The 20,599-nt window shown below is 35.8% G+C and overlaps 1 protein-coding gene across 1 annotated transcript in view; it reads left to right on the top strand.

Moving 5' to 3' along the window:
- The first annotated feature begins 12,422 nt into the window (after window positions 1-12,422).
- Window positions 12,423-20,599, top strand: part of GLRB (glycine receptor beta) — an 82,882-nt gene continuing 74,705 nt past the window's right edge. Inside the window, exons 1-2 of the mRNA XM_049769621.1 lie at window positions 12,423-12,552; window positions 14,233-14,383. Coding sequence (XP_049625578.1) covers window positions 14,262-14,383 — 122 coding nt within the window. The 5' untranslated portion in view covers window positions 12,423-12,552; window positions 14,233-14,261. The remainder of the gene's footprint in view (window positions 12,553-14,232; window positions 14,384-20,599) is intronic.

The following is a 20,599-nucleotide window of genomic DNA, read 5'->3' as shown; positions in this document are numbered from 1 at the left end:
CCTATTTATATATTTTTATGTATATCTGTATAACTCTTCTATATAAGAATAAATATATTTCTTCTTTGTGAAATTCAAATGGGCTATTTATATGAGATTTTTTTTAGATAAAACTACACCGATTCATATTTGTACTACAAATCTAGGGATTCTGACTTACTATGTTATATATAGTTTGGCACATAAACAAATGTGTTAATTCAGTTTCAAAAATTAGATGAAATTTTGAATTCATAATAAAGTGGAAAAAATTCTCTAAGTATGTGCTTCAAACTGCAAGCCTGAAATATGTGGGTGTGTTTTTTTGTCTTCTTTGAAATTCTCCATACAAGATTATTTATTACATGTATATACTTGCATACAGATGCCTCCTCTCTCCTTTTAATTTCAAGCTCCCAGTGAGTCATTGATTCCAACTTATATTCTTTACATAAATATAAAAGTTCCTGGAATAACATTGATTTGTGATAAAAACATTCTTTTTTAATTTCCAGTGTCATCTTCATTCTCATTTATTTACCTCAGGTGCTTATTTAACAAATATGTTTGGTTTAGAGCCAAATGTCAGTTGAAAGTATAGATTGATGGGCACTCAAGTGTTAAGCAGAACTTCTGAGTGCAGAATTCTTACAATTACAAGTAACTTCCTGGATCAATTTTATAGGTTTTGATGGTGGTGGTGATAATAATGATGATGTTTTCTTTTGAGGAATGGGGGTACATCTCATACTCAGGGTTACTCTTGACTCTACATAGGGATCAATTTTCATGGTGCTGGGGAGATATGATATGGCATAAGTAAACAAAAATTAAACTCTTCATCATAATGCACTGTGTTCTTCATTATCTCTCATATTTACCTTTCTGGCTTTATCTTTTGCCATTTTTCTGCATTGTGCCAACCATACTGTTATTCTGAATAGCTCACTCAGTTCAAATGCACATTTACCTACCTTCAAGTATGTTTGATTAGAAAAATATCTAAAATTTACTCAGTCAACATTTACCGTATTTGCCTGGGTGTATAAGACGACCCCCTAATTTTGCAGTTAAAACATAGATTTAGGCCTATATTCGCTGTATCAGACAGAACGATCCTGTGCTGCAACTTGTATGTACCACAGTGAGCCAATCACAACAAGCAAAGGTTCAAAGGTTATACTGTAATAGACTTCCTCTCTGACTCTGGCCAATCTGAGCAGGCTTTTTACAGTGTAGATTCGGGTCCAGACATCGTCTAATTTGCATGCATAAAAAGCCTGCTTGGAGTGGCTGAGTCAGAGAGGCGGTCCGAGCAGCCTTGCAGTGATTGGTGCAGGATCGAGTTGGAAAATTCGTTTTGTGGCAACATTCGGACAATTTTCGTTTAGCGGCATATCGAAACATTTTTCGGGATATACTCGGTGTATAAGACGATCCCTGATTTTCGGTTGACTTTTTTTTTGTTTGTTTCAAAAGTCGTCTTATACGCTGGAAAATACGGTAACTATTTAACAAGATTCACCACAGCTAGTTATCTCTTGGGAACATTCATGATTTCTCACATTGGGGTTGGTGTTCTATGAATACTCTGACTTAATTAGCTGTATATTTTGTGTACAATTTTTTCTCTGTTTTGGGTCACTTTATTAAAGTAGTTGAAGTTGTTTTTATATTTGGTTACTAAATTCTATTTTACCCATTTTAATTATCAAATATGTAAAATAAACCAAAACATTTTGTCTTAAAAAATAAAATTGAGGGGCCTGAGAGATGGCATGGAGGCAGGAAGTTTGCTTTGCATGCAGATGGACGGTGGTTTGAATCTCAGCATCCCATATGGTCCCCTGAGCCTGCCAGGTGCAATTTCTGAGTGTAGAGCCAGGAGTAACCCCTGAGCGCAGCTAGGTGTGACCCAAAAGCCAAAAAATAAATAAATAATAAATAAATAAAATAAAATAAAATTGAATTCTAAGGCTGGAGCAATAGTACAATGGATAGGGTGTTTACCTTGCAAACGGCTGGCCTGAGTTTGGTCCCCATCAACCAATATGACCCCCGGAGCCTGCCAGAAGTGATTTCTGAGCACAGACCTAGGAGTAACCCCTGAGCAAGTCAATTTGGCCCTAAAATCAAAATAATAATAAAATTAAATTGAATTATATGATATTCCTTGATTTCAATGAATACTTAAAAAATATTGCTATCTATACTAAAAGTCAAAGGTACACCAATGTTTGGGTTGAAATCTCTGTGGTTCATTTCAGAAGGGTTGGACCCAGTCTCTACCCTGCCAAAGTACCAGCTGCCACATTACACCCCTCATATCATCCACCACATATTAGCATAACTTCCCTGTCTCATGACTAATCTCTGGAGAGATGTCAACCCATAGAAAATTCCAGGCACACCAGTTCTGATGCTGAAAACTTTTGTGTATTCTACCATTTTCATAGTGGTCCCTTCTCTGCCCAACTGTACTAACCCGCTATTTGTGGCAAGCACTCTACTATAGACTGTACTATATACACTTACATGAAGTAAAAGTACTGTATTAGACTTAATCTTATATAGAAATGAATTCATTGATCTTGTTCTTATAGATGACCTAGTTCCTATGACATTTTCTTCCTATTTTCCTGTAAGACCTTATTCTTTGTGCTAGACATGCTGTCCTATTATATCTTTATTCTTAGTAAATTATTTAAGGCACAAAATTATCATCTGACTAATAATTCACGCTGATTATCTGCTCAGATTATCATTTGTGTTGATGAACTTAAGCCCTCATATTTTGTACTAATTTATGTTTTTTGCATTCTCTTTTAGAACTATAAGTTAATTGCGAAAATAAGTCACCTACACTTTCTAAAGTTACCAGTACAGACTATTATCAAAGAGTTGTTAAATATATCTCCATAAAATGTATAAAATAGATTAGTTTTTTGTAGTCTTTATGCAATGTTGGCATTGTTTCCTTTAACTTTTGTATTTTACTTTAGCCACACCCAATTGCATTAGAGTTTAGTACCGGCTCTGTGCTTAATGATTACTTTTGGTAACGCTCCAGGGACCATATGCTGTGCCAAGAAATGAACCTGGGAGATTGAACCTGAATTGGCTGAAAAGTAAGCACCTTAGACACTGTACTATCTGGCATCAGTCAACATTTAATCTGGTTCCTTAATTTAAAACATGATTGTTCTAAGATTTTTCTAGTTAGACTCTGCACTAAAAGTTCCTTACATTTGTTAATATTCTGTTCTTCTATAAAACATAAAATATGCTATTTCAGTTTTCTTAATCTATCAGAAGTTCATTATTCTATTGTTTTTGCTCAAAACAGTATCTTCTGAATTAGAATTTATGAAAGATTTGGTCTCTGAGATAATTGCAGCATTAAAACTTTCTCATTAAACAATAATAGAACTAAATGTTGTTGAAATGCCATTTTATTACTTATGTCATAGCAAATAATTTGCCCTTATAGTCTCCACAGCCCGATCCAAAGTTGTTTTTGTGGTTGTAATTTTCTATAGTCAGCAGTCATCTAAAAATATTCTTTAATTTGAGACAGAGACAGATAAAAACATATTCACATTACCTTTAAAATAATATTATTAAAATGGTTTTGTTATTAATAATGCATTTTCTTTCATTTAGAAATTAAACTGCCATAGACATGGACATACTAGAGCAATCAATATAGAAACAGCTTGTATTATCTATCATCATGGGGGTCTTGGAACATGGTCCTTGTGAATTAGAGTTGCCTATTTATTGCTAAAATATAATTCTTAGAAGATATAACAGAAATTAATTTTCAAGAATTTTTGTCTAAACATTTGTTTTTCTTATGAGACATTTTTTCAAAATTATTTTAATATTATTTAGGTAACATGATTTCAATAGTGTTGACAATATGGTAGGGATGCACAATGGCGGTACATCCAGCCACCATCCAAGTGCCCAATTTCCTCCATCAATGTCCTTATATTTCTTCTAGTCCAACTTTCATTCTTTTTTCCCCACACTTGAAGGCTAATGTTGCAAATGGGAATAGGGGCGGAGGGAGGACAGCACTGGTGGTGGGAATGCCTCTCATTCATTGTCACTATGTACCATAAATGATGCATTGAAAGATTTGTAAAGCACTTTGGTCACAATAAAAATTAAAAAAAAAAGAAAAAAAAAAGAATATGCTTTTAAAAAATGCAAACATGTAACATGCTATATATTTTATTCTGGTTCTTTCCTTTCTTCTCCTAACCCAATCCAATGATTAACTTCCTTCTCACCTTCTAGTTTTGAGCCAAAACAGTTTAAAAATTGGACCCATAAAATACCTGTCAGTCTTTATCACAACCTGCTGATGATACTATCTTAGAACAAATGTTCTTCTTTTACTGCACCGCTACTATGGATAATGCTCGTTTTGAAATTAGGTTAGAGAGCTGTAATCTTTACAGTTCAGAGCATGAGTTATTTCATGATCATGTAATTAATTAGTCTAACTTGTTTGGTGAGGCTGATTTTAACGTGCAATTTTAAGCCACAATCATTTGATAATTCCCATGACTTTCATTTTATACCATATTTTTAATACTTATAAAATCATTATTCTCTTGCTTTTTCTGAAAAATATAAAGTAAAATAACTTTTTATTTATCATCTCATGACGTTATATATGCAAATTTAAAATGGAATTCCTGGTTTGGCAAATATGATAATTCCTTACAAAGGCACATAATTAGAATCAATAATTGTGGTGTTGGAAATTTTCGTTTCTTCAGGTTATTAGAAAATCTAGAAGAGGGCAAAAGATATAGTACAGCATGTAATTTGTATGCCTTGCATTCATCCAACCTAGGTTCATTCAAATTCTGACAGCATTTGTGGCCCCCCTGAACATTGCTAGTGAAGTCCCTTAGTTCAGAGCAAGAAGTAAGCTCTGAGCAACCAAATGTGGTACACTAAATGCCCCCCCCCAATAACACAAATAAGAATAAAAATCTATAAAAATACCTTCTTAATGTTTCTAATAATTCTTTACTGTTACTTGCCTTGATATTGAAAGTTAAATATTTTTGGTTGGTTGGTTGGTTTTTGGGCCACACCCGGTTGCGCTCAGGGGTTACTCCTGGCTATCTGCTCAGAAATAGCTCCTGGCAGGCACGGGGATCATATGGGACGCCCGATTCGAACCAACCACCTTAGGTCCTGGGTCGGCTGCTTGCAAGGCAAACGCAGCTGTGCTATCTCTCTGGCCCGAAAGAAATATTTAAAAATAGAAATTGAACATTGTTGAAAATATTCTAAAAAGGACTGTTTCGGGATTGTTTTTCAGAGTACATACATGCTTTGTATTCAGAGGAAGAGATCACAGGGCCAAGCACTCAGCCCTAAATCCTAGCTGCTGGAGGAGAGATAGCAAGTCTTCAATCCTGATCTGCAGTGACTCCCAGTTAAAGATGCAAAGCTTGTCAAGAGAGGGAGCTATAAATTGTTGAGCCTTGGTGAAAACTGTAAGTAGTTTTGGAAGAGTCTGTTCTACTATGAGATTGTGAGCCTTAGTTATTTGTCATCACTTCTACCATAAGAACTGTTATTATCTAGAATGTTTGGCTTTGAAGGCCCAAATGAGCTGAGTATACCAAACCAACAATACACGGCAGAAATAAATAAATCAGGCAGACTGATGTGTGGATGGCAGATACTGGGTGATAGCTATTCTGAGTATGAATGCTGACTAAAACTAGTGGCTGGCACTGTTTATATCTTAATAACTCTAAATATTTAATAGCTCTTGTTTTCGTTCCAAAAGCATATCCTTTAATTTTATTTATTAGTATCATTTACTTACAAAGAGGTAGAATATATTTTCTTTTCATTTTTTAATATGTTTAATTAATCTAACAGTTGTATCATGTCATTTGAGCTTGCAGTGAATACTCAATAAATATTAAAATCTTGATATGTAATTTGGGTGGGGGTTTCCCAAATAGAGCTCAGAAGCCCAGGTAAATTAGTCAAGTAGCTCAAAGCAAGAATCTGATGATGATGCTGACTCAGGTACTGAGTTCTTGGGTGTATCTCAGGCACCTGGCAGTGCTCTGTGCCCTCCAAGGCAGCACCATGTGATATTTGGGTTACTGCATATGTTAGGAATTGAATCCTAGTCAAGTGGATGATAGTTATACACCCTAATTGTTGTACAATTTCCAAGCCCCCTTGACATTTATTTTGAACCCACACAGTCCCTTTATATGTATAGTTTCTCCATCAAACAAGGACTGATGATGGATTGGTAGATACAACAGTGGTCTTTGTTCTGAACTACTTTCTTGACTAAATAAAAGAGAGCTATGTGCCCAACAATGCAAATGGAAGTAAAATACTTATTTCTGTAACTGAATATAAAGCTTACACAAAAACACTATGGAATCAAGTTTCAGAACCAGACATAAGAAAATCATTATTTTAACCATTTATTAGCAAAATAGATTTGGAATAGATACCTGATGTATATGGATCTTTATAAGTTGTAATAGGAATAATACACATGCCATCAACTTTTTCAAGAGATAATGGATTGAATACAGTTGTATGATATCTGGAAATCACCATAGCCCCATAATTAATGGTAATATTATCATTAGTACAGTGAACAAAAATACATAAATTAAAAAATGTTTCATAGACTGAATAACAGAACAAGATGAAGATGGAGGTAAGAATCTAGATCAAGTACTAAAATAGCACTTGATTTCTGCAGTCACAATTCTGTTTAAAGATGGTTGTGTTTGAGTAGTCTCACTCACCTATGAGTTTTAAGAAAAATAAAAGTCATTATCGTAATAATGCCCAGAGACAATTGAAATGAGTGCTGGAAGGACTGGCTCATCACAAAGAGTGGTGAGTGCAATTAGGAAAGTAACTATACAAGGGCAGGAGAGGTAGCGCTAGAGGTAAGGTGTCTACCTTGCTACCCTAGGACTGACCGTGGTTTTATCCCCTGAGGTCCCATTTGGTCCCCCACCCACCAATAACAGAAGCTATTTCAGAGCACATAGCCAGGAGTAACCCCCGAGCGTCAACGGGTGAGGCCCAAAAACCAAAAAAAAAAAAAAAAAAAAGAAAAGAAAAGAAAAGAAATAATTACACACTAACAACTATCATGACAATGTTAATAAGTGAGAGAAGTAGAATGCCTGATGAAAATACAGGCAGGGAGTGGGGGAGGAGAGTTATGGGGGGCATTGGTGGTGGAAATGTTGCACTAGTAAAGAGGAGGGTCTTCTTTTTATTACTGAAACCTGACTACTAACATTTGTGTAATCCTGATGCTTAAATAAAGATATTATTAAAAAATAAAATTTTAAGTTCTAAATAAAGAAAATAAAGATGGCTGTCTAAAAGCAGAGACTACATACTTTTATGCAACTAGAAACTGAAGCTAAATATCATGAGGAAACATTAGCAATGATATAATCCTGTTTCCCCCTTTTTAACTCTATGATTTACACTGCATAATTTAAGATTCATTTTCATACTCATGGGTATGAAAAAGTTAAAAAGATAGCTTGACAAAATTTAAGTATGAGTGATTTTTCTTGCAACTGATAAGTAATAAAACAAATGGTTATTACTTTTAAAGTTACTTAAGAATAATTAAGACTTTGATGAGTATTTTAAGGATAAATGCTATATCAGAAAACTTAATTGATTTTGGTTATTAAACGCTATTTTCATAATATATTAAGACAGCAACATTTCCTAATAGTTTCTCTCTCTCTCTTTTTTTTTTTTTTTCGTTTTTGTTTTTGTTTTTGGGCCACACCCAGCTGTGCTCAGAGGTTACTCCTGGCTCCTGGCAGGCACGGGGACCATATGTAACACCGGGATTAGAATCAACCACCTTTGGTCCTGGATCAGCTGCTTGCAAGGCAAATGCCGCTGTGCTATCTCTCCAGGACCTAATAGTTTCTCTTATAAAGTTCAGCAATATTGGGCCCGGAGAGATAGCACAGCCGCGTTTGCCTTGCAAGCAGCCGATCCAAGGACCAAAGGTGGTTGGTTCGAATCCCGGTGTCCCATATGGTCCCCCCGTGCCTGCCAGGAGCTATTTCTGAGCAGACAGCCAGGAGTAACCCCTGAGCAACGCCGGGTGTGGCCCAAAAACAAAAAAACAAAAAACAAAAAAAGTTCAGCAATATTACTTAACAGAATGAATAATACTTAAAATGTTCTCCTTATTCCTTCCTTCCTTCCTTTTCTTTCTTTTTTCTTTCTTCCTTTCTTTTCTTTCTTTCTTTCTTTCTTTCTTTCTTTCTTTCTTTCTTTCTTTCTTTCTTTCTTTCTTTCTTTCTTTCTTTCTTTCTTTCTTTCTTTCTTTCTTTCTTTCTTTCTTTCTTTCTTTCTTTCTTTCTTTCTTTCTCTCTCTCTCTCTCTCTCTCTCTTTCTTTCTTTCTTTCTTTCTTTCTTTCTTTCTCTTTCTTTCTTTCTCTCTTTTTTCTTCCTTCCTTCCTTCCTTCCTTCCTTCCTTCCTTCCTTCCTTCCTCCCTCCCTCCCTCCCTTCCTTCCTTCCTTCCTTCCTTCCTTCCTTCCTCCCTCCCTCCCTCCCTTCCTTCCTTCCTTCCTTCCTTCCTTCCTCCCTCCCTCCCCTCCCTCCCTCCCTCCCTCCCTCCCTCCCTCCTTCCTTCCTCCCTCCCTCCCCTCCCTCCCCCCTCCTTTCTTCATCCCTCCCTCCCTCCCTCCCTCCCTGCCTCCCTCCCTCCCTCCCTCCCTCCCTGCCTCCCTTCCTTCCTTCCTTCCTTCCTTCCTTCCTTCCTTCCTTCCTTCCTTCCTTCCTTCCTTCCTTCCTTCCTTCCTTCCTTCCTTCCTTCCTTCCTTCCTAAATTTTGGGCCACACCCGGCGGCACTCAAGGGTTACTCCTGGCTCTGAGCTCACAAAATGCTCCTGGCAGGCTCAGGGAACCATATGGGATGCTGACATTAAACATGGGTCTGTCCCAGGTCGTCTGCATGCAAGTCAAATACCCTACCGCTGTGCTATCGCTCTGGCTCCAGAACATTATTCCTTATTGACCAACAGTAGGTCTTTTTTAAGGAAGTTTCTGCTCATCTCTTCTCATTTTTTATTGTGATTGATAGTCATTTTCTTTTTGTTAAGTCTTATAATAATGTTTTAATTCTTAACTCATGATATTTTACACAGTATTTAATTTTCAGAAACAATTATAAAATTTAATACATTGTAGGCCTGTGCATCTGAGCTATATTAGGAAATAGTTTTTCTATTGAGTGCTTTGAGATAGGCCTATAAACTATATTACAAATATACTTATATATATAAATAAACAATATATGTAATTCTTTTGAACTCAGGGATTTCAAAATATAACTGAATATATATATATTTAGTTAATTAATATATTTTATTTTGAACTCAGGGAGATACTCTTAATTAAGAAATGTATTATTCCATTAAGAAAAGAAGGGGGAGGGACTTAACCCTGTGCTAAGTTCCATCCCATGTGGGGAGTTAGTTCCAATTCCTTTCTCTACAAATTTTCAATAAACTTCTCCACCTTCTAAAAAAATAAAGAGGAAAATCAAAAGGAAAAAAGTTAATATTTTATTGGTTATTGGTTGTTAGATGACATCTGGCTGTGCTCATTCCTGGCATTTAACATTTGTGACACTACTTTATGGACCATATGTGGTGCAAGAGATTAAACTCACTATTTTTTGCAAAAGAAGAACCTTACCTGTTGCTCTCTGACCCTGATAATAGAATTATTGATAAAATCTCTTCCATGTACCAAGTATTTAACACAAATTATCCTTTTCAGTTTATAGAAAAAACCCTGAAGTTTATCTATTATCATTTTGATATCACTGATTGAAACAGCTACTAAGATTTAAATATATGTATTTACTCATATATTCAAAACAGCTCTCTGGTCTTCAACATCAATAAACAAAAATACTTACATTCATTGAGCTTAAATTTTAATATGAGCAAGCATATGTTAATATGTTGCATAACGGTGGCACTAGAGGTAAGGTGTCTGCCTTGCACATGCTAGCCTACGATGGACAGCGGCTTCCCATATGGTCCCCAAGCCAGGAGCGATTTCTGAGCATAGCCAGGAGTAACCTCTGAGCATCATCGGGTGTGGCCAAACCCCCCCCAAATGCTGCATAACATATTTGATGATCCAATAAATGACATAATATGTGATAATGGGGTAGACAAAGTAATTTAGAGTGTATAGCAATTCAGACCATTATATGCTCTCTCTTTGGAATTTGAGTGAAAAGAAGTATCTCTGGGGTTGAGAATTGACATATTCTGACTTGTGAGATGCTTTAGTGATATCTATCTGCTGTGTTGAATTATTTGGGGATTGTGAAGGGGCGACAACAGTAGAGACTTGAAAATATCTTTGAAGCTATTGCCATGAGCCAACTTAAGATGCTGGTGCTCAGATAATTATTGCTGCAGTTGGTACTGATAAAAAATAAAACAAAAAGGGAAAGAAAACAGTAATAGTTGGATTCTGGATGTAACATAAACACAGCCTGAACTTCCTCATAGATTAGATGAGGAATATAAGAAAAAGAGAGGGATTTTAGTAATTTATTTTTTTGCCTGTGTAAGCTGAAGATATTGCTATGAATTCAAAAGGATGAAAACGGAGCAGAATTCGAAGAAATGAATACTAGTTCTGTTTTGGAGATTTGTTGGGTTTGAAATATTGGTTAAATGTATACACAAGTTGAGATATTGAGAAAGAAGTTATGGATACAAATGTAGAGTTCTAGAATGAGGTCTACGTTGGATAAATAAATTTAGGACTCATCAATATTGAACTTAAAGTCATGTGATTAACTGAAATTATAAAATTGAACAGAGATAAGGACATTATAGAAATATGGAAGCTTCACCTCTGACAATATAATATAAAGCAAATATAAATTACAGGTGACCAGATAATCTTCATATAATTATTTGACATTTGAAATATTCAAAATTCTGAATCTCATCAGAGTTTCATAGGCCTGTGACCCATCATTTTTTACATCAATTTTATGGGAAAATAATAAAATCAAACTTATATCTATCCAAATAGCTGATTTACTTTTACTGTGAATAATCTAAATTGTGAAGATAATAACATCTTAAGTAGCAAAGAACCTTGTGAAGTTCTTCTTTGCTTCCCATAAAAAATAGCTCTCTCTCATCTTCCCACTCTCTTCTTCTCATACTCCCTCTCCTTTTCCTTATATATGAGACTCTTCAGTATTCTGCCACATATTGTGTATAGAAACTCTTGTTCGTGAATTAATAGATATGCCCACAATACCATGTTGAATGATGCTCACCTGAATAAAAACTTTCTTAATTAAAAAAAAAAAAAAGAAATCATGTGCTATGCAGTCAAGAGGTAATGAGAAACTTTGTCTCTGATCCAAGAGCTGCACAAGCCACTGTAAAGCCATTTGGTAAACAAAATCAACGATACTTTGTGAGCAAAGATCAAGCCCAAACTACGTGGCTCAGAAAAAATGACTTTTAATTTATCCAGAGTATGCGATGCTAAGTAAATCTCTCAGGATATTTGAGCTTCTCTTTCCTCATCTGAGTAATGGGAAGAAAGATAAAAAAATATTAGGCAGCAGAGAATTGTGTGAAGGTAAAATGAGATTAGCACTAACAGGATTTTGAAAAAGTCTGGTCTCTACATACATTAATTATGCGACGTACATTACAACAGCATAACCTGCGAGAATTACTGGATATGGTCATTTGACCAACACTAGTTTGCTTTGAAATGTCCAGGTTTCGGATATGGAAATAAGAACAAGAGACAGAGGACACTAAGGAAGAAGATGAGCTCACAAAATGGTCTTTAGTCCATTTGGTCTAAGAAGGTAACCTCTGTTAATTTCTTGGACTTTTATGCTTTTTGGTAGTAGAGGGTGTTGCCTGAAGCTGATCCTAAACAATTCCAGCTCCTTTAAAGGTTTTTTTCTTTTTTTTTTTTCCCTTCCCTGAGTCTTGAACATCCTAAATTAAACACCTCAACTTCCAGACAGGCTCCTTCCTGTCTTGTCTAGTCTCTCAAAGTGTGACGGTGGTGTTGGTGGTGATCAGATGGGGCAGATGTGAAATTCCATGTTTGCCCCCAAACCTCTGCAAATGCCAGGAGGGGAAGGTCCTGTGTGTGACGTCCTTGCACGTTCGGCGGGGACACCTCTTGCATTCCAGCCCCGCCGCCCTGGGCTCGCAGTAGCACGGCCCAGGGTTCCCGAAGCATCCCGGCCCGCGCGGTCCCTGCAGCATCCCGGCCCCGCGGTCCCTGCTGCATCCCGGCCCGCGACTGCTGCAGGGCGCAGGCTCCGCTGCCTGAGCAGGCGCGTCAGCCCAGCTCGGCGGTGGCGCGGGCGGCGGGGACGCAGCTGCCCCCTCTCTGCGCCCGCCGCACCCCCCGCTGTCACGGCCGTCTGGGCCCGGAGCCGCTGGACGCATCCTCGTCTGGCGGCTGCGGGCGGGGGCGCCTCAGGGTAAGTGCAGGGGGCTTCCCTTCGGAGGGAGGGACTGGAGAGGCCGGGGCGGAGACGGTGGTCGGGGAGGGACGGCAATAAATGCCACTGCGGAGAGAACGGGTCAAGCTCGGGGTGGCGGCGGCGCTAGTGGCACTGCGGCGTGCAGGGGAGGGAGGGAGGGAGGCTGGGGAGCGCGGGGCGTCCAGCAGCTGCAGCTGAGTTCATGCTCTGGGTGGAGGGTAGCAGGGGACAGTAGACACCCCGGGGACGAAGGGATCTGCAAGGTGGCCAAGCAGGGCCTCTCAAGCGGTTTGATCTCTGCAGGGATCACTACTACCGCTGTCCCCTTGCAAAGATTGCAGGTGAAAAGAGAGGGAGCCCTCTTTCACCCCTTGCAAAGATTGCAGGTGAAAAGAGAGGTGTGCAATTTCTCCTACTCCTTCAAACTGGGAGAAGGCCCCCCCCCCCTGATTTTCTGGGGGAGGTGGTGCAGGTGGAGGGAGTACCTGATGCGGTGGGCAGAGTTGCCCTGAAACAGATGCCACTGTGCAGTGGGGGAAGGGGACTCCTGAGGTTCCAAGTGGCCAGAGAAGAGGCTTCGGTTCTCTATTTGACCCGCCAAGTCCCCTCTGCTGTCTTGCGAATGCAGAACACGGGAAGCTTCTCCTGGATTGATCTAGGGACTTTGCAGCCTAAATGTGGGACTCAGAATTCGTGGGAGAAAGGGAGAAGAAAAGACCTGAGAGAGGAGAGGCGAATTTCTAAGGGTGAAATAAATGGGAATGAAGGAAATCCATCACAGGTCTAGGATACTGCCCCCAAACCAGCATTTTAGGATTTGGAAAGAAAGGACCCAGAAAAGGTTTGAGTATCTCACGCTAAAAGCTTAAGTTCGTTGTTGTTGTTGTTGTTATGGTTTGGTTTTCTGTTTTTAATGCAGCAAATTTCAGCGGGATGTGAATTCTTATTGGGCAGGGAAACTTAATACAATGTGGTGAAGAGGATTATTTGGAAGCCAGACCACATTTGCTGTTGCCTATCATATTACCTAAAATGTTTTGAGTCAGAAATCTTTATGATGTAAATGTCAATATCATCTAAGAAGGGAAAATAAGCGGTGAACTTTAATATATGTTTGCGTCTGAGTAAAACACAGGTGTGCATTTAGAGTGTATAAATAAAAAACATGAATTTCAGTGTGAAACCCTTTGGTACTAAGTACTTGGCACTGAAGTTTTTATATCTGTGACTTTTAATACCTACAGTTATCTTTTACTTTAAAATACGTAAGCTTTGGAAAAATCTATCTGCATCATTTATATGGTATAGAATTTAAAAAAATTCAGCAGCACTTAACGTAAGGTAAAAGTTTTGACACTATGTTAAACATTATCCGTAGTATTTTTCACAATATATCTTAATATCATGCTATTCAATGTCAGGTGATAATTTTCTAGAACTATAAAATCAGCAATGCTGCATGCTTAAATTTTAAATCTCAGTTGGACATGATTTTTCTGTTAATACTTATTCAAACTAATTTTTAAATTTTTACTGAAATCTAAAAACATAGGATTGAGCAAGGAGAATTTGAGCAAGTAAAAATATACTTGACGACTAGTGATGAGTAGATGCTTTTAAAGTTATATAGTTTTACTTGCCTAATAAATGTAAACATTTTCTTGTTCTTTCTTGTAGATCCATCTTCTGAAAATTAACTTCTCAAGATGAAGTTTTTATTGGCGTTTTTCTTTTTTATTTTAATTTCTTTTTGGGTTGAAGAAGCTTATTCTAAGGAGAAGTCTTCAAAGAAAGGAAAGGGGAAAAAGAAGCAATATCTATGCCCATCGTACGTTCTACATATCTTATATTCTTATAAAGAGAAATACTGATGCATAGTTTAATCAAAATAAGGTAGTTTACTGTAAGATCTAACAGTCCACCTTTTATATCATATTACGCACTTATTAATTCATTAAGTAGAAAATAACATCCTGAAAAGAGATTTTGATATGGTAGTTGATTCTCAGAGTTAAATGCAAGTTTTTATGAAGACTGGTTGAATAAATGTAATGATTTTTTTACTCTACATATGGAATATTGAATACCAAAATTTCATACTTTGTGCATGTATTATTTTAAAAATTTGTTTTAAAATGTTAAGATAAGTATTAATTAAAAGTGAGCTATATTAACTATAGTTATATTGATGCATAGCACAAAAAACCCCACATACTAGATACATTTTTATTTTTCAATACGTAAGGAAATAATTCATTATATATGAAACTACTTGTTAAAGAAAAAAACGATCAATTCAAAATTCAAATTACTTTGTATCTTCTCACTTCCCCAAGTTTTATGATTTGTATTATATTAATTAATAGAAAGGACTCCTATTATTAGTGAATATAAGCCAAAATATCTAGGAAAGTAATTCAACACTATTTAAATGACTGAAAAAATATATACCTTTAGGTAAAAACATAACATGCAGTGATCTGAAGGAAACGTTTCTGATACAGCATTTTCAAAATGAGAATTTCTTCAATGCCACTGAGATTTTTATTATCAAATTATTCCAGCTACCATCACTATTAAAAGAATAGATTACCGTAGTTACGCTGATATTCTGTAAAAGACATTAAGGAGAGAGCAGGGATAATGTATAGGGTACAGACTCAGAGTATGAGGCCTCTTGTGTACTGCCATGTGTTTCCCTACTGTGCCCTGTGTTCTCGAGCACTGCAGGGATAGCTATGGTAGTTCCAGACACTGTAGGACCCAAGGAACAATGTATCTTGGGCCCTTGTTCTGTGTTGTCATCCCTAACTGGCTGCAATATAATTGGAAATGTCCCAGGAACCCCTGAGCTCGGCTTCCCAGGTTAAGGCTTCTTCTCACCAAGACATTAAGATACATTTGGGGAAGAAAATTCTGTAAAAAAATTTGCAGATGGAGATATGTATGAATATGTGAACATAATTGATAACTTTGTAGATAGTATTTTAAAATATTTTAAAATTGTATTACTACTGTGATTTTATAGTACTGTTACAGATGGTTTCATGTCCACTTAATTCCAACACAACAGGCCAGGGAATTCCCTAAATCAAGGACCATAAAGTATCTTCCTTTAAACCCTTCTTTCCCAAAGGCAATTCTGGGGAACAACTAATTCTCCAGTTTTGTTATCTTTGGTCCTTTGCTGCTACCTCACTTTGTGTGTAAATCCACAAAATGTCTAGAATAAATAAGTAAAACACATTATTAAGAAATAACTCCATTTTTTTAGTTTTACTTATCTAACCTATTCCAGTGCTGTACAGTTTGATATAAATGATATAAATGATTTCTGTGTTTAATCACGTCATTTCCTGGGTATCTGCCCAACCGCAGTGTCCATTAGGGGCCTATTCTTAAACTTTATTGTGCCACAACAATAATAGGATTTCAAGAAATGACATTGTCAGGCCCTACGTGTCTTAATTTAAAGGACACCTCCAGATGCTTTAGTTGTCTATATTAATCTTTTTATTTGATGAGTACTAACTGGTATGCTGACACAACTCTTGGCTATGTCTTGTATTAGATATATTAGATTCATATATTCTTTGAGTATTTTATTAAGAATTTTTTATTATTACTGAATAGTGAAATTAGGAATTCATATTTTTGTGGTTCTGATTATATGATGTATTATCTACAATTTTTATAAATGTGTTCAAAATTTAATTTATAATAATGTGCTATGATATAATAAACAAATTATTTGTATCTTAGGAGATTATCTAGTTTTCTCATCTTGTCCAAGTTGATAAAATATGATGATTCTTGATGAAAAGGAATATTTGAGATTATAAAAGAGAAAAGTTAGAGACAGATCTATAATTTTATTCAGTATGATGAGATTGGTGGCCAGTAACATTTTGAATGGTTTATATTATTTTTGAGTAGTTAATGAAGAGCTACAAGTTGTATTAGTAAAGCAAACATGAGTGAAAATTCTGCATATTAATGTTATAATAACATTCTCCCTTACAAATTATATATATATATATATATATATATATATATATATATATATATATATATATATATATATAAAGACAAATGACTTAAAGGGTAGAAAAATAAAGAACTTGAGGTCCTCAATATCTTGGGGTACAGATTTAACAGTGAGCTTGAAATATATCATAAAATTTTATGCCTTTTGCAGTTTTTTAACTCACTCTGTTTAGAGAAGCTATAAAATCATAAATATGAGGTATTTTCAAGTTTTCATGTGTAACCGATGCTGTGTACTACAACGATAAGATTCCTGATACATGTGCTTTCAAAATTTTTAGATAATTTATTAATTAATATGATATAAAATATAAATTTTAAAAACAATTTAGAAAAATGTCTGTAGACACTTTTTTATTTTTGCTGCTTAGATTTGACATTAATCTTAATCATAATCTTAATCTACAGGTCTTTTCTCAGATTTTCAGTACATTTTGTTTGAGTGATTTTGTACAAATCTCTGCTTGTAAAATTGCTTTCTTCATACTAAAGACACTGTAGGCATTGAGCCACAAATTTTGATGATTTCATCTGGATTTTTGTCACATGGGACTAAAAATGTAAAATCTGCTTTCAGAAACCTTTGCCTCATGCTTCATGGTGTGTTTTTTTGCTGCTAAATCATAACAGCTTCATCTTTGCCATCCAATCAAAATCCAGGAGTCACCATGGGCATTCTTCCTTCTCTGCTCAAATTGAGTATCTTGGTTTAGGGCCCTTTTCAAATTTGCAATATCCTTTGCATTTTCTTCATAAGTGACCACTTTTAGTTATATCCTCCCATTCTTTTTATTGACTGAACTCTTATTAGTATTTATACTAGTGTTAACTCTACTAAATCATATTCCACACTGTTTGTAAAGAATATTTGCTAAATCTTTGACCTATCCTAATCATTCCAGTATTAAGAGTTCTGTAGAAATTTTATAGATTTCTGAATAAGACCCTTGATTCTTATTTTATGACTCCTTCTCCACTCAAATTCATGCTGACTTTTGCCTCCTGCAACTCATACACAATTCAGGTATCACATGGGTTTGCTTTTACACGTACCCAAAAGTGCTAATTGTTCTACTTCAAAGGCCAATATTTTCTTTCCTTTTTAATTAATACTTGCCTTCGTGTTTTTTCCAAGTCGTTGCTAGAAATATTATTTATTCATTGTTCACCTCTAAGTCTGCCAATTCCAATCTCTGAGGGGAGTCACACAGATTTTTAAACATTTTAATTTTTCATAATGGCCTCCAGTTTAAATTCTGTTATTTTCTTCCTCACAGTCTGATATAGATAACTGCAGTACGTGACTTCATAGTTCCCTAATTGCCTCTCACGTTTAAAAGACTACATGGTTATTATCTGTTTCAAATAGTTTCCCCACTAGATTGTAAGCTACTTGAAACCAGAGTTTTACTGATTCGGTCACCAGAGATTAAAGAGTAACTGGTACAAAATATACTGATCATCAAATTTTGTTTAAGTGAATAAAAGCTTGAAAGTCACTGGCTTTTATAAGTCATTATATCTGAATTTAGTTCAGGTACTTGAAAATTCATTTTAGAAACCCTGAGGCATTATATGAATATGCTTACCAGGATAGAGAAAACAGGTGAATCAAAAAATAGGATATTTTCAGTATGGATAATGTTTTCTGCCAATTTTTAAAATTTATTTTTATTTAAACACCACGGTTCCACGGTTTCTCATAATACAGTTATTTTTTCCACAGATGAAGTTGTTTATGTTGAGTTACAGTCATACAATATACCATAACCTTCACCAGGGTGCATTTCCCTTCACCAATGCCCCAGTTTCTCTCTCATCTTCTGATGACTTCTCCTCTTCTCCCATCCCACTCACCCTCCCCTGTCTGCTTTTAGGCATGCATTTTGCTTCTCTCTCTCTCTCTCTCTGATTCCTCCCTCCCTCCCTCCCTCTCTCACTTGCTCTTTGCTCACCTCACTCTATTCTTTTTGAAATTTTCCGCCAAAACTTCGACTTTATAATTTTGAATATTTATTAATGAGTAAAGTAAGATTTTAGAAGGGAAACTCACTCATCCAATAAAGAGTGATGAAAAATCGAGGCATATAAAGAATATGAGTGACAATATTGGCATCCCAATTAATCTTGAGGGATAGAGTGAGGAAACAAATCTAAAAAGACAAAAATCTAAGTTTTAATTTGATCCAAAATTGTGCAAACAGAATAAAGAAAACAATTTTCCTGAATAACTCTGGAAAATATACTGATTATTGTAATAATGAAATAAATATACATACATCATAGAAATGAATAACTATACATATAGCCACAAATAATAAGAAATAAAACTTTTGCTAATGCTAAGTATATTCACTTATGTTAATGTTAAGCACATTTCTTAATAGAACACTATTTTTATAGAGATTTCTCTACTCTACCACTTTATATATTTAAGGGAGAGAAATAAGAATAATTGCATGGCTAGAGAATTAGTACAGGTGTTGAGGTGCTTGCCCTGTATGCAGCTAACCCTGTCTTTCCCTATAGCCCACACAACATCAGGAATGATTTCAGGATTCAGGTCAGGAAGTCCTGAGCATTGCCAGTTGTGACACAATCTATCCCCTACCACTTACACACACAGATAATTTATCTACATTTTAAAATTTAAATTTTATAAGACATGAGGACTTGAATATTTGAAAGATAATTGAAAGATGAATTAAATTAAAAATTTTAAACTGTGATTTTGATGAGAAGATACATACTTCTTTTATTAGTCCAAATAGCTAAAACTATAACTAATACAGAGATGCTCTGAAGAAGGGTATTATAAACTAATTTTTTTTTCAAGAAATGATTGAAGTGAGGGCAGATAGTACAGCAGATAAAGCACTTACCTATCATATAGTGAACCAGCCTCAATCCCCAAAACCTTATATGGTCCCAACAGGAATGATCCCTAAATATAGTCAGAAGCAAGCCCTGATCATAGTGGGTGTGATCAAGCATAAAAAAATAAATAGAAAAAGAAAGACAGATGGAAAGGAAGAGACATACAGAAAGAAGGAAGGAAACAAAGAAGGAAGGAAAAAAGAAAGAAAAAAGAAGAAAGAAAGTGGGCCCGGAGAGATGGCAGAGCGGCGTTTGCCTTACAATCAGCTGATCCAGGACCAAAGGTGGTTGGTTCGAATCCCGGTGTCCCATATGGTCCCCCGTGCCTGTCAGGAGCTATTTCTGAGCAGACAGCCAGGAGTAACCCATGAGCACCGCTGGGTGTGGCCCAAAAACCAAAAAAAAAAAAAAAAAAGAAGAAGAAGAAGAAGAAGAAGAAGAAGAAGAAGAAGAAGAAGAAGAAGAAGAAGAAGAAGAAGAAGAAGAACAAGGACGGACGGACGGAAGGAAGGAAGGAAGGAAGGACGGAAGGAAGGAAGGAAGGAAGGAAGGAAGGAAGGAAGGAAGGAAGGAAGGAAGGAAGGAAGGAAGGAAGGAAGGAAGAAGAAAGAAAGAAAGAAAGAAAGAAAGAGAAAAAAGAAAGAAAAAAAGAAGAAAGAAAGAAAGAAAGAAAGAAAGAAAGAAAGAAAGAAAGAAAGAAAGAAAGAAAGAAAAGAAAGAAAGAAAGAGAGAGAGAGAGAAAGAGAGAGAAAGAAAAAAAGAAAGAAGGAAAAGTGAGGAAGGAAGAAAAAGAAAAGAAAGGGAGGAATCAAAGAAAGAATTACAAATGTAACTTATTTAAGTAGACTGCCATAATTTATAGGGTAACATAGATTTATATATTTGAATCTGTAAATACTGGTACATACTTCTATTTTTACTATTACTGAATTAGACCTATTGTTAAAAACTATTTAAATTTAAATCATCTTGCAATTTAAAATAATTATAAGTAATGTTTACAAATTACATTGGAAATGTAATTTTTTTCTTTATGTTGCATTGATCAGGAAAATCTCTTAATTGGTGTTTTATGAGGAGGATTTACTACTATTTATATTAATGTGTGGTCATGATAACT

This window comes from Suncus etruscus, chromosome 3, assembly GCF_024139225.1.
Source record: "Suncus etruscus isolate mSunEtr1 chromosome 3, mSunEtr1.pri.cur, whole genome shotgun sequence".
In the NCBI taxonomy this organism is placed as follows: domain Eukaryota; kingdom Metazoa; phylum Chordata; class Mammalia; order Eulipotyphla; family Soricidae; genus Suncus; species Suncus etruscus.
Note: the sequence above shows the minus strand (reverse complement) of the source record. Positions and strands in the feature narration are given on the sequence as shown.